The sequence below is a fragment of the Pochonia chlamydosporia genome, chromosome 2, assembly GCF_001653235.2.
Source record: "Pochonia chlamydosporia 170 chromosome 2, whole genome shotgun sequence".
Classification (NCBI taxonomy): domain Eukaryota; kingdom Fungi; phylum Ascomycota; class Sordariomycetes; order Hypocreales; family Clavicipitaceae; genus Pochonia; species Pochonia chlamydosporia.
This window is the reverse complement of record NC_035791.1, coordinates 1,515,667-1,528,219: the sequence shown is the minus strand read 5'-3', so window position 1 is coordinate 1,528,219 and position 12,553 is coordinate 1,515,667. Positions and strand designations below refer to the sequence as shown.

Sequence of the window (12,553 nt, the reverse complement as noted above, 5' to 3'; positions counted from 1 at the left end):
GAGGCTTTCATTCTCCTTTTGTCTCGGTCGCATATGATGAGGGTTCACCAGAAATGATTGGCTCTCGTTTCACCACGATCTCAACCAGGGACAACCGACCGCAGAAACACATAAATTGATGGCTGATGAAACACAACAAGTACCAGATATTCACGACTTGAGTATTTTGACTTTCAGGAGTCAATGTTGCAGTGCATCAAATGGGGCGCTTAAATCGAGCAATGACAGCTGAAAAGCAGCCCTGACTGAAGCCGTGTCTATCACCCGAACACTTCCCCAAACCGAGATGCGTCGAATGGTTTGCACGTACTCTCGCCGTTCGCCGTTACCAGGCCATGATCATCCCAAGTCCAGGTAGATCGATCCCTATTTCTGAAAGCAAAGCAGCTACAGACAGTACAGCCTTTTAGAAGCAGAGGCAACGCAGTCAGTAGTTCTGCAATGCTGAGATGCCAACAACCAGAGTTCTCAATCATCAAATATCAGTATCGGCCAGCCAACAACACATCTAAATTCTAGACCAACTGACAACCCGTATGCCAGCCAATACAGACATACTATAACAACAAATCTGCACGCTCTCAGCAATCTATCAAGCTGCGCTCACATCCTCAGGCGCATCAGTGTGACCGTGGAGTCGTAGGGCAGGCTACAGGCATTCTTGAGACGTCTCTCAAGAATGGCGCAATCCAAGTTTACAGACAACTATGTTCTTACACTATCCCTCCTGCATTTACCTGGCAATTTCGCAAGTTAATCCATGAATAGAGCCCGTTGATGAACGTCGCCCGCGAAATGGTACATTAGTGACGCTCAAAACATGAATGACTCTCTGGTTCCGACGGCATCCCGGAGCGCCATGCCTTCACTTCCCTTTGTAAACATGACTGTCGCATTTTAGCATAATACAAGATTTCACTATAAAGGGACTAGTTTGTTACACGTTCACACTACTGATTCGCCTCAATCATGGTTTCTACCTCTGTCCAAATGCGTCTACGTAAGATGGTCCCATGCAATACACGACTCACCAACTGCCCAGCAGAACTTTTGTCTTGCCAATACACCAAATTTTGGATGCAAAAAGGTAAACAAAGCTCTCAAGAGACGTGGATGACAGTCCCGTCGAAACACTCAAATCCAGGGAAATACAAGGACACAATAGCCGGATCTCTATCATGATCATGGTATTCCCCTTCGGTATGCTCCCCGTGGGAAGTGCGCAAAACTAGCCAGGAGCAAGGAGCAACATAATCATAATCCTCCAGTACTACTATAATAATGCTATGCTAGTTGGGCGTCCAAGACAACGCTGTGCCCGAGGAGCGTGGGCTCCCATTGAGCGAAGTGTCCTGGAACGCCCAGGCTGACAAACTCGGGGAGCATAAATTTGGGAGAAAGCGTCTGTCTACCATTGACTGAGACCAACTCGTCTGTGGCAGCCGTATACGATAAGTCACCGGAACATCAAAACGAGAGATACAATGTGTAGAAGATCAAAAAAGGTATTAGTTGAAAATATACACCAACGAAGGATATACATCAATGTAGAAAAAATAGCAAAAGTGGAGAAGCGAAGAAAGACGAAACGCAAAAGTAACATGAAAGGAATACGAGAACAGGAGGGATATCCCCGAAACCGCTGCGGCCAATTCACCAGGCCGTACTTCCATGTCGAAAACATTGAGCTCTTCCCTGGGTCCGCTTCCCAATCTCACCAGGATACAAATTTCTTTTTGCCCAAACCGTACCATATATCCCCTTTCTATAAGTTCCCGTAGCCGCCCCAGAGGAGGTTTGATATTGCATAACAAAGGAAAGAAAAAGAAAACTAAAAAGACGTCCATTCGTGCGTCTTGATAGTGGGGTTTATGATAAACATCGTTACTTCGTGCTCTCTTTCAGTTGCTCGTCAAAAAAACAATCGGCATGAATACAAAACTTGGCGTCAACAAAGGGAAATGATAGCTATACGAAGCATAAAGCATAACACCAGCTGGCCCAAAGACGCAAGGAAATGCTGATTGGAGCTGCCTGTGGACATAAAAGCTAGATCATGTTTCTCATCGTCGAAGCGGGACCTGGCATAGACATAGGATGAGGACGACACAAAGACTCTGACGCTGCCGATGTAGACTCCTGATGTTGGGACAAGTGTGGCATCTGCTGCTGGTGATGCAAAGCTTGGAGATGGAGCTGCGGTACCAGCGGTGGCGGCACTGATGTTGGCACATTGAGCCCAGACACCGGTGTTGTGACCGGCTGCGGCGTGACCGGCTGATGCGTCGAAGTATCTTGTTTGGTTTTCGGTGTGTGGTTGACCAAAGTTCTGGTGCTACTGTTACCAATGTCCCGACGTCGCTTTGGTGTGTCCTTGACTTTTTGGTGTGTATGGCACTGTGAGCACGAGGATGGTTAGCTATCGTTTGCCGTGGGCTCGACAACTCTAGAAAACTATGATGTTGAATTTACCTTGTACGCGTGTCGAAACCACGTTGTGCCCTTCTTCTTGCTGCTCACAAGTGGAATCCAGTCGTTGCATGAGGTGCACAAGCCTTCCCAAACATCCGGGTTTCCATCCATTCGGCGAGTGTCCAGTGGCTCCTCAAACGGCTGACCAGTAGCAGCGCTGATACCGTGGGTAAACGACTTGTCGTACCAGAAAGCTGAGTTCTTGAGGACCAACCATCTTCCTGGTTTGCAAATACCACACCAGCCCTCGCGTTTGTTTCCTTGGCCACGGACCCATTTGGGAGTGTAAAGGTCGCCTTCGAACCGCAAATCTTGTTCGTAGGGAATCATGTTGGGATCCGAATGATTCATATCTTCTTCTGGCGGCGGGACCTGCTCTTCCAAAAGAGCGCCAAAGAGGTCAGGAGGGTCGGATAGGTCCGTATAGTGGCCATGTAGCATGTGAGGGTTTCCATTGCTCTGAAGCATCTTGAATACACCTTGTGATGGTAGAGTCGGCGGTTGTTCAAAAAGACCCTGGTGCGACATGTGAGATGGTAGGATCATGCCGTGACGGGGAAACATTGGCTGCCCCGGCATTACGAATGAGTGGTGTTGAGGAGCCCCTTGGAAACCTCCTGCATGGAGCGATGGTGTCGGCATCGGCGGCGGGTAGCTCTGCAGTGACATTCGTTGATGTGATACATACCCGTCCTGAGCACCGTGGTATACCATGGGAGAATGCCGCCGGTTTTGCGTTGGGGCGTATGATCCAGTGGACCAGCGTTGACTTTTTGATCCCTCTAGACTGTACGGTGCTGATCGAGCGCTTGGTCTCGGTGAAGGAGAGGCTCGCCCACGACTCTGAGTTCGGACCTGGTCTGATCTACTTTGAGGGTTGGCTCGAGGTGAAGCCACTGGCGATAGATGTATGGAGGACATAAGTGACGTTCGATTTGACGCAGTTGATAGATAGTCCGAGGCGTAGGATGGAGCTTCCGATAGTCCAGCGGGAAAGTCGTCATACGATGACGGAACGTCGGACAACGGCTCGGACGTCGAAATTGTCAGAGAAGAATTCGATAACCTCCTCCCATGTATTCCTCCATCCATGCTTAAATTCGCTCCGTCTTGGGACTGGCTAGAGTATCGCAAGTCAATGATTGGCACCGCTTCATCCGTGGTATAGGCTTGCCCGATGGGCCCTTCTGTGTCCAACCCTTGAAAATCGAGTATTTCACCGCAGGACGGTTGGTTCCACCCATCTGAGATATTCCTATTAGATTTTCTAGGAGAAATTATCGTGATGGGACTGATCGGAAACTCACCATGGCCGGACGTGGCTAGGGGAAGCATCTCCTGCGGAATGGACGTTGGCCGTGATGTTGGTGTGTGGGTGACTTGTTGTAGGTGCATATCACTCCAGGCAGACATCGGGTTAGTGTCGTCACCACCGGTATAAGGCATGCCAGTGTATATTGTTGCTGGCCGTTTCCGTGGTTGGGATGTTGGTGGTGACATCCACATTGTTCCCCCGGAAAGCATTCCGTCATTGCCATGCATGGTGTTGGCACTCATTTCCAACACTGCAGTAATCGGATTGCAAGAGAAGTCGACAAAATGAATTAGACGGTGCGGAGTCGGTAGATGGAAGGATAGAACTGGCTGCTCACACAACAAGACGCGGCAGTGCTAGAAGTCTCCCACCCTGTGGGCAAGTGATCAACCTCTTCCACGGCGATCAAGAAGTGATAGAGGAGAAATCGTATCTTTCCCTTGCTGTGTCGTTGTACCGGGGAGGGGGGGGGGCCAGCAAAAGCTTTTGTAGTCAGTGTGTAACGGCGAGGAGTGAGCAAGGTGAATCTGCCTGAAAAACTTGTTGGGAAAATTCGCGCCTAATGGCCCAAATTAGTAACGGCGTAGGGTTAGGCGCAAGTTGTTCACAGATGACGCCGGGCTATCGTATCCAGATACACCAGGTTTGTCCGTATATTGAGTTAACACCGTGAGAATACTTGGACAGAGGGCTCTGGTGGTATGACGACGAGAAATCACGTCCTACTCTTGTACCAGATACGACTCGGACACCATGTAAATGTAGGTTGTTGAGAAAAGACCGTTAGCCGCAGGCGTCTGAAGTATGAAAAACGAACGGGAACAGACGAGCTCTCGAAGTAGTTGAGAAAGAATGCCGTCGACCAATATGAAGTCCAGAAATGATACGGTCGAATTGTAAGGAGAGTGTAGTGATGTATTGTGGGTTGTAATCGCAGGTTGGATCCAGTAGAGACCTTTGACGACGTTGAGGTTATTGATGAACGGTGAAAGAACGACTGTGAGAGAGGAAGCAGAAAGAGGGCCAGCTCCTTTCGTGTAATATAGAAAATCCAGAGGAACTGAGATGAGAGAATGTGTGTGTGTGTTTGTACACGGATTAGTGATGCCACGCTTGGCCAAGACTAGGCGAAGACCAAAGAGTGCCTTATGAGGCTTGCACAAGACGGAAAGGACTGGGGACTGGGAAGTTGCACACGACTAATAAAGTCGAAAGATACCGTGAGAAGGCGGGTCCATGGGGGAGTGTGGTTTTCATAAAGAAGATAGATGGGCACGATGGGGGATGACAGAAAGTTAAGAGAGGTGAGAGGCGTGTGGGAACATGATTCTGCTAACTGGGTATTGCAACAGGCCCCAGACTGGAGCGTGTGTCTGCTTGTACGTATATACATACATGAGCAAGACCAGACCAGCTAGGACAGAGGCGTGTGTGCCTGTGCCTGTGAGTGCGTGTGTGTGTGCGTGTGTGTGTATGGAGAAGGAGTCTGCAAATAACCTAAACTCCTCCCAACCCACCACTCACATTGGTTCCAGTCGACTCTACGTGTGTGTCTACGGGAGTACGTGTACGCTCTCGGCCAGTGCTGGGCAACTCGGAGTCGTCCTGGAGGTACCCGGATCCCAGAAAATCCCCCAATATCCACGACGCAGCTCATCCACTTGATGACTCTCGACTCCATCAGGCTTACAAGGTCAGGCACGGAACACGGTAGTGAGGTAGCCGGCGTCACCATTCCATCAAGATCTGTAAACCGGGGGGGTTCGTTTTGGTTTAGACCAGGACGACGTTGGCCCGTTGAGATCCCACCCTTTTGCCAGGGCTGGTTAAGCCCGAATGAGAGCAAGGCGTGTGGGAAAGTATCAGATGAGTGGAAGACAAGAAAAGCAACCGGAGGAGAAAGGCGCAATGCCAGGTATCAAGGTTACGGGGGGGAGGCACCGAGGAAGCCGTATGAGCCGTATGAGCCGTAGGTGCCATTGGGACAAAAGATAGTGTATGGTTTGACAAAGCGGCCTGTCCTGGCCAAGGTTGCTTCTGTTCTGCTTCCTGGCCATTTGCCAACTGTTCCGGCCAATGTACTTGGGTATGAGAAGATAAGTGGACTCGGAACTTGGGCCAACATGGGGATTTGGGCTCCAGGCGATGTACTTCCTTCGTCACTGTGACCATCCAGGCCAGTAACAACAAGCCGGACTCCAGCCCCAGCCCAGAAGGACTTCAAGTGCAGTGGTTGGCGCCGTCGGAGGCTGTTTGGCTATTTGGTTGACGCCAGTTGACAAGTCGGTCCAGGTATGTTTGGTCCATTTTGGGTATGTAGGGGAAGACTTTTGTCTAGGGGCTGGCTGGGGCTGCTGGGGACCCAAGCGATACGGAGTCGAGAATCAATGGAGACTCGCAAGGTTCCAGGTTCCAAGTTTCAGTTTAGAAGGTGCGGTAGTCTTGCTACCTTTTCGTTGCAGGTAGTCGTCGGGGCCGATGGGTGATGGAGGTCGGATGAGTACAAGTTTGTTGCCGGCTAGGCCAGGCGGGAATTGACTTTGCGACTTGGAGCTTGCATGCAGGTTGGCCTGGTGCCGGTCTGGCCTGTTGGTACCTGAATAGAGAGTGTCCCGACCTTGGGTCATATGCAAGTCGAATGTAGTGTGCAGGCCCGTCCATGTACTTCAGTACTTTGGTATATCTCAATGCCGGATGTTTGAAAGCCAAGGTCGAGTGGCTGCGCCCGAAGGCACTTTGGCAAGGAATTCCAGCAACTCCTGTTGATATTAGATGCACACACGCAGAGGTTTGATCCGGGCTGAGCGGTAAATCGAGAACGCGATTGTCAAGGCACAGAGAAGCAAAAAAGAAAGGCCTGGCCGGTTTCTACCAGGTCCGGATGCTGTGGCGTGCATTCCCGTACAGTCTCGTCCAGAATTAGTGTCGATTCTGCTCACTTGAGCAAAGTGCAAAAGTTCAATGGCCTTGAGACGTGATGATTCTGAAGGATGGAGCCGGGGTCCCTCGACATGGAGTGAAGAGTCAAAGTGAGGAACAAGGTCCCAGGTCCAGGGGCGTGCGGCCATCTGATACAAGTGATGCGGCCAATGAGGCTTAGCGAAACGCCCTCCTCTCCTTCCACTCCCCTTCCTCCGCCCGCTCCTGCCCTGCCAGCATCGACTGGTGTCAAGTCTGGTTGAACAGAAGACACCAGACACAGGACAAGCACTACCCAGCCCTGCTCCTTCCCGCTTGCGTGCCTGTTGACCCTTCTGAGCCACTCAAGACCTGGCGCGCCCCGGTACTCGAGTGCTCAGGTACCCACGCAATGCAACAACGTACCTTTGCGCCATTGTGGCGGCACTGGCGTGGCGTGGCGTGGTGTGGCATGGTATGGCATGGCAAGGCATGGCAATGGAGATGGATGGAGTGGACATGGAGGGACGGAGGCTCCAAAGCACCACCTTAAACTGTGACTCCAGACTGGAGCTTGGAAGCTAGTGGGCAATGTCAAACAGGGCTATTTGACATTGGACTATTGAATCACGAATGGTTTTGTTGCGTCGGCGCCCTTTTGAGTCGTTTCCTAGCCTTGGCAACAGATCATTGTGTCCTATGTACGGAGTAACCGAGTAAGTAACTCACTCAATCTTACCACGGTAGACACCTCGGTGTCTGCTTGCACTCGGAACATTCAACATTCACCAGCTCTGATGTCCTGCTGCTGGCCCTTCTTTCCTCCAGCCCCCACCACAACGCTGCTTCCCAGTTTAGTGCGATGCGTGCGATGAGATGTTGGCGCAGAAGACAGGCGTCGAATTAGAGGCAAGAACGAGGCAGGTACGCCTTCCCCGATTGATGTGGCTCGGCCCCACCTCCAACTTCGATGCAACGCGTCGATACGTTGACAACGGTCATTTTGAAACCGTTATCCTCGTTCTCTGGAGCTGCAACCTTCAACTCTCCATCGGTCCAACGGCTGACCCTATTGCTGCGACTCCGAGCAACGACAAGGGCAGCTGCCACTGGCACGATACTTTACTTACATTCAGGACGGCTTCGGAACCAGGATCATAAGCGATGGGCAGGACTTCAGTCCACTATTTTATATTAACAAGGACAAAAAAAGAAGAAACTGAGGGACGCTGCTGCACACGACCACCACCATGACATGCCATCCAATTGTTGCCAGGATTGGTGCAATGCAGCCACCTTGAATGGGTTCGACAACTATTACAAAGAAAACCCCTGGTTGTCAGAGACACCCCAAGCATGGCTGATGACCCGTCATGAGCACCATTTTATGATGTGCCGCGGTTCTGAAGCTCCGTGATGAGGCTTCACACACAAGAGGATATTCAATGGATGAGCCAGGGACGTCCGAGCCCAGTGCCGACACCAAACACCAATCATGAGAGTTGGTCTCACGATGGGATAGGGGCAGTCTCGTGCATGCCAAACGACTCGTCATGAGGCAAGGACATCGTTGTGATCCCTCCAAGTGTACTGCTTTCATAGCCTTACAGAAAGACTTTTCGACGGCGCACCGCCGCTAGGGCACTGGCACCTAAACCGAAGTTTTGCGGCTGATTGCATGTTACAAGACTGCGGAATTTGACAAAACTGAGATGGAGTCAAACGATAATCCAACCAAGGCTGCCCCTCCGACCATGTTCGTCAGGTCACACTAGTTTCATCCAACACAGTGGTCGGCGGGGACACGACGATGAGACATTCGTGCAGAGATTCGCCAATGAAATCCTGTTGACTACCGTGGTCTATCGGGAGCCGGAAAGCTTTGTTGCAAATGTTCCTGTGGGAATCACGTCATAAGTGCTCTTGGGTCTCATTCAGGTACCCGCCATATTGGCATCAGCGTCAAAATCAGCATACCAACTGTGGAATACTCCGTATGAGGGACATGAACAACTCCAGAGGCCCCATCTCATTGAATAATTGCCAACAAGAGGCCTTATGGGATGAGCAGCTTCAATAGTTGTTCTATAAGCAGGCCCTGTGGCGATTAACCACAGCGCAGTTCTGTGTTGGAAGTTGAGACCAGAAGGATACAAAGCCACGAGCAACATTAGGAAAGGTCGAGGGGATACATCAAGATCCACAGCCCCAAAGCGGCAAGCATAGAGAAATATCGAACCAAATAAGAGCAGCCATGACTCGGGAGTGACCTGATTTCTGTCCGAAACGCTTTTCAGTTCAAGTCCAACGGCGACTAATTCCCCATTAAAAATCAATGGGTGCGATCTTGGGCTTGTGAAGTTCTCTACGATGGGGACTCAGTGTCAGCAAGGGTATACGGAGTACGTGCAACATCATTTTATGAAGTGGCTTGATACAGAGCAAGTCAGTAGAAGAATGCACTGTTGCAAGAATCGGCGAGTAACGCAGTCTACTCTACGACGTGGGTCCAATCAGGACATTGCCGCGCCTTCTAGGCGGAGCAGACGCGTGGTATCATGGAAGATCTGGCATCGTCGACATATTTGGAGAGAATGCCAAGGGGATCGTGGCCTAAGGGGCACCCACACACTCCATCCTGATGAACGGGAAAGGCGTGCAGAAAAGATCATCTCCCCACGAGACCGTATAGTAATTATAATTTGAAGTAAGCAGGGTGTCATTTTGTCTTGGCTGTGGATGAAATGAGCTGACAACGAGAGTGCATACTGAAAAGTGACCTTAGAATACGATAGCCGGCATTTGAATCCGGATCGGGAGCAGAACGTTCGTAATTTTACACGCCACTTTAATAAGATTTTTGGGGCTTGTATGCTTTTTATTTCACCGTACGCACACTATCAACGGTCATGGGTTGGACACGATCGATGTGAATGACGGTGGAATGCTCCGCTCCAGCAACTCTGGCAAACTTTCGGAATAGACTCATGGGGTCATGCAACGAGGAACCACAAGAGAAATTGAACCCCATGATCGACTTTGATACGGGACTGGGGCTGGTACTACCTCTGGAGAAATCGTGTTTGTCGTCTCCCGTGCTCCCACAACGGTCTCGCAAAGTCGCCAAGAGGGGTCTGTCCCACCCAGAGCCCGTGGTGTCTGGTTTGTGACACCGACTCCGACGTCGTCAAGTTGCCATGCGCATTCTCAAGATACCCGACGACAACGACGACAACGATTTCCTGGAAGGATCACTTGGCCGGCTAGCGGCTGTGGCGTCAAGTTGGTGCGGGTGCACAAGCTGCAGCTGTACGTTTGAGTGTGGCGTGGCTTGTGCGAGACAGACATGTGCAAAATGCAAAACGCAAAACGCAAAGGCAAATGCGCCTCCGGTCCAAAGACGCCGGCGCAGTGAAGTGAAGTGCAGTCAGCACATGCAGCTCTGGCTCTCGGCAGTCCAGCCTCCGATTTCGGATTGGTGGGGGAGGGGCATCACCTGTGGGCACATTTGGGCACACATTCAACGAACATCATTCTTCCATCACTAAAGCCAGTTCTTGCATCTCGACGAAATCTGCAATTGAACCCAATCTACACGAAAGTCTGCAAGATGTCCGAGCATAATATTGTGGTCTTTGGTGGCGACCATTGTGGTCCGGAGGTATGTTGTATTTGCCTCAAGGACGGCTCACTGAGAGCTCGAGACAGCACAGCGTCGGGCAAAAAGGACTGTTGTCAGCTAACATCTGGGTAGGTCGTCAGCGAAGGTGTCAAGGTATGTAGCTCTTTGATCTTCATGCATGACACGAAAGAGATCTGGAGCCTGTTGGCCATAAGGTCTCAGCAATCGCAATGCACGATAACTAATGTGAACGTTTCGGTGGCTTGAAGATTCTCAAAACAATTGAGCAGCACAGACCGAACGCTGGCAAATTTGTGCTCAATGAGCAATTGCTGGGAGGTGTAAGTTTACCAACGCCGCAAGGTTTTTCCCCTCCCCCGTGTTTTGCCCTACCCTCGGGATGAATAAGTACCACTTTTGCAGGTACTGGTGTCAAAAATCTGAAATCTGAGTAATAATGCTGATACACACCCCTTGTCCACGATCAGTGTTCCATAGACGCCACAGGCAGCCCGTTGACGGACGAAGCCCTCAACGCTGCCAACTCTGCCGACGCAGTTCTTCTGGGTGCAATTGGTGGTCCCAAATGGGGCACCGGCGCGGTTCGACCGGAACAGGGCCTCTTGAAGCTACGTAAGGAGATGGGAACATATGGAAACTTGCGGCCCTGTTTCTTCGCTTCTGAGGCGCTCGTCGACTCGTCCCCCCTCAAGGCCGAGGTCTGCCGAGGCACAGACTTTGTCATTGTTCGCGAATTGACTGGCGGCATCTATTTTGGTGAACGCAAGGAAGATGATGGATCTGGTACTGCTTGGGATTCTGAGCCTTACTCCCGACCTGAAATCGAGCGTGTGGCTCGTCTGGCTGGGTTTTTGGCACGCGGCCGTGGAGACAAGACTGTGTGGTCCCTTGACAAGGCCAATGTGCTTGCGACGAGTCGTCTTTGGAGAAAGGTCATGACGGAAACATTTGAGAAGGAGTTCCCTGACCTCAAAGTTGAGCACCAACTAATTGACAGCGCGGCCATGATCTTGGTCAAGAACCCGCGGGGATTAAACGGAGTTGTGGTTACCAGCAATCTCTTTGGAGATATCATCAGCGACGAGGCCAGCGTTATTCCTGGCAGCATCGGCCTATTACCCAGCGCAAGCTTAAGTGGCATCCCGGACGGCAAGGGTAAATGCAATGGCATCTACGAGCCTATTCATGGTGAGTGTACCTGGACCCTTGCAGCGGCATCGCCGATCAAGTTTCATTATACCGGATGAGAATCATATCAAACCCACGCCCAGAAGCGACGATCAAAATTGCCAAGTACTGTACAGGACATTTTTACTAATTCGTGCTTGATTTTTTTTTAACTATTTAGGCTCAGCCCCCGATATTTCTGGCAAAGGCATTGTCAACCCCATTGGAACCATCCTGTCAGTGGCCATGATGCTGCGATATTCGTTGAACCTGCCTGAGGAAGCCAAGGCTGTTGAAGCTGCTGTTAAAGCTGCCATTGACGGAGGTCTCCGGACCAAGGACATGGGTGGTAATGCCAACACCAAAGAGGTTGGCGACGAGGTGGCTAAGCAGCTGGCGGCCATTTTGGCCAAGGCTTAGACACTGATCGTGGCGGTGGACATGAAGAGACCTCATTTGCGTTAAGGACAGGGGACGGGGTGAGCGAAAAGGTGACTTGGATGATTCAAAAAGTAGGATAATGACGAGAATGAACAAGAACAGACTCAAAAGGTTGCCAGATGGACACTAGCGCGACTCGCAGATGCCTGGATGGTAATTATCCGTGTGTCATGCGTCGAGGGGATGCTGGTCGGTGGTTCCAGAATGGGTTGGAAAGTGGATTTGTAACTTGAGCGATTCGTCCAGATCAAGTCTGTTCCTGGTTGTAATACCGAGGTTAGCTTTCAAACAGTTGTTGGTGTTGACGACAAGACGCCAAACTAACATTCATGGCGGGATTCTAGACATGGTCATCGCATAGGAAAGCTGCCAAAAGTGGCTAAGCAGTTATTCCCTCCATCTGACTGCTACACTCCATCTCGATTGGCGAGTGAACCATGTCATGTCATAACTCGTCGTCTTCCCATGTCAAAAAGAAGTAACAAGAGGCTCAAGCGTCAGTCGAAACAACACAGCCGGCTTTCGAGTAAGCAACCTCCCACCCATGATGCCAAATCACACGCACCTCCAATAGTAGAACTGCAACGACAATCCAATAGTTTCATTATCTTCTAAAT

General features: G+C 50.7%; 4 protein-coding genes across 4 annotated transcripts; 3 read left to right on the top strand and 1 right to left on the bottom strand.

The window, feature by feature from the left end:
* Positions 1-2,049: 2,049 nt before the first annotated feature.
* Positions 2,050-4,014, bottom strand: VFPPC_13298 (hypothetical protein; the record flags this gene model as incomplete). Its single annotated transcript, XM_018291075.1, has 3 exons — positions 2,050-2,397; positions 2,473-3,716; positions 3,780-4,014. 3 exons carry the CDS (start codon positions 4,012-4,014, stop codon positions 2,050-2,052), a joined length of 1,827 nt encoding a protein of 608 aa, XP_018146614.1.
* Positions 4,015-5,451: 1,437 nt separating this feature from the next.
* Positions 5,452-5,760, top strand: VFPPC_17590 (hypothetical protein; the record flags this gene model as incomplete). Its single annotated transcript, XM_022429286.1, has 1 exon — positions 5,452-5,760. One exon carries the CDS (start codon positions 5,452-5,454, stop codon positions 5,758-5,760), a length of 309 nt encoding a protein of 102 aa, XP_022285687.1.
* Positions 5,761-9,055: 3,295 nt separating this feature from the next.
* On the top strand, positions 9,056-9,391 carry VFPPC_17591 (hypothetical protein; the record flags this gene model as incomplete). Its single annotated transcript, XM_022429287.1, has 1 exon — positions 9,056-9,391. One exon carries the CDS (start codon positions 9,056-9,058, stop codon positions 9,389-9,391), a length of 336 nt encoding a protein of 111 aa, XP_022285686.1.
* Positions 9,392-10,295: 904 nt separating this feature from the next.
* Positions 10,296-11,915, top strand: VFPPC_02609 (3-isopropylmalate dehydrogenase; the record flags this gene model as incomplete). The annotated part of the gene is made up of 5 exons (XM_018282231.1): positions 10,296-10,346; positions 10,440-10,460; positions 10,577-10,648; positions 10,796-11,516; positions 11,677-11,915. 5 exons carry the CDS (start codon positions 10,296-10,298, stop codon positions 11,913-11,915), a joined length of 1,104 nt encoding a protein of 367 aa, XP_018146612.1.
* Positions 11,916-12,553: the final 638 nt, after the last annotated feature.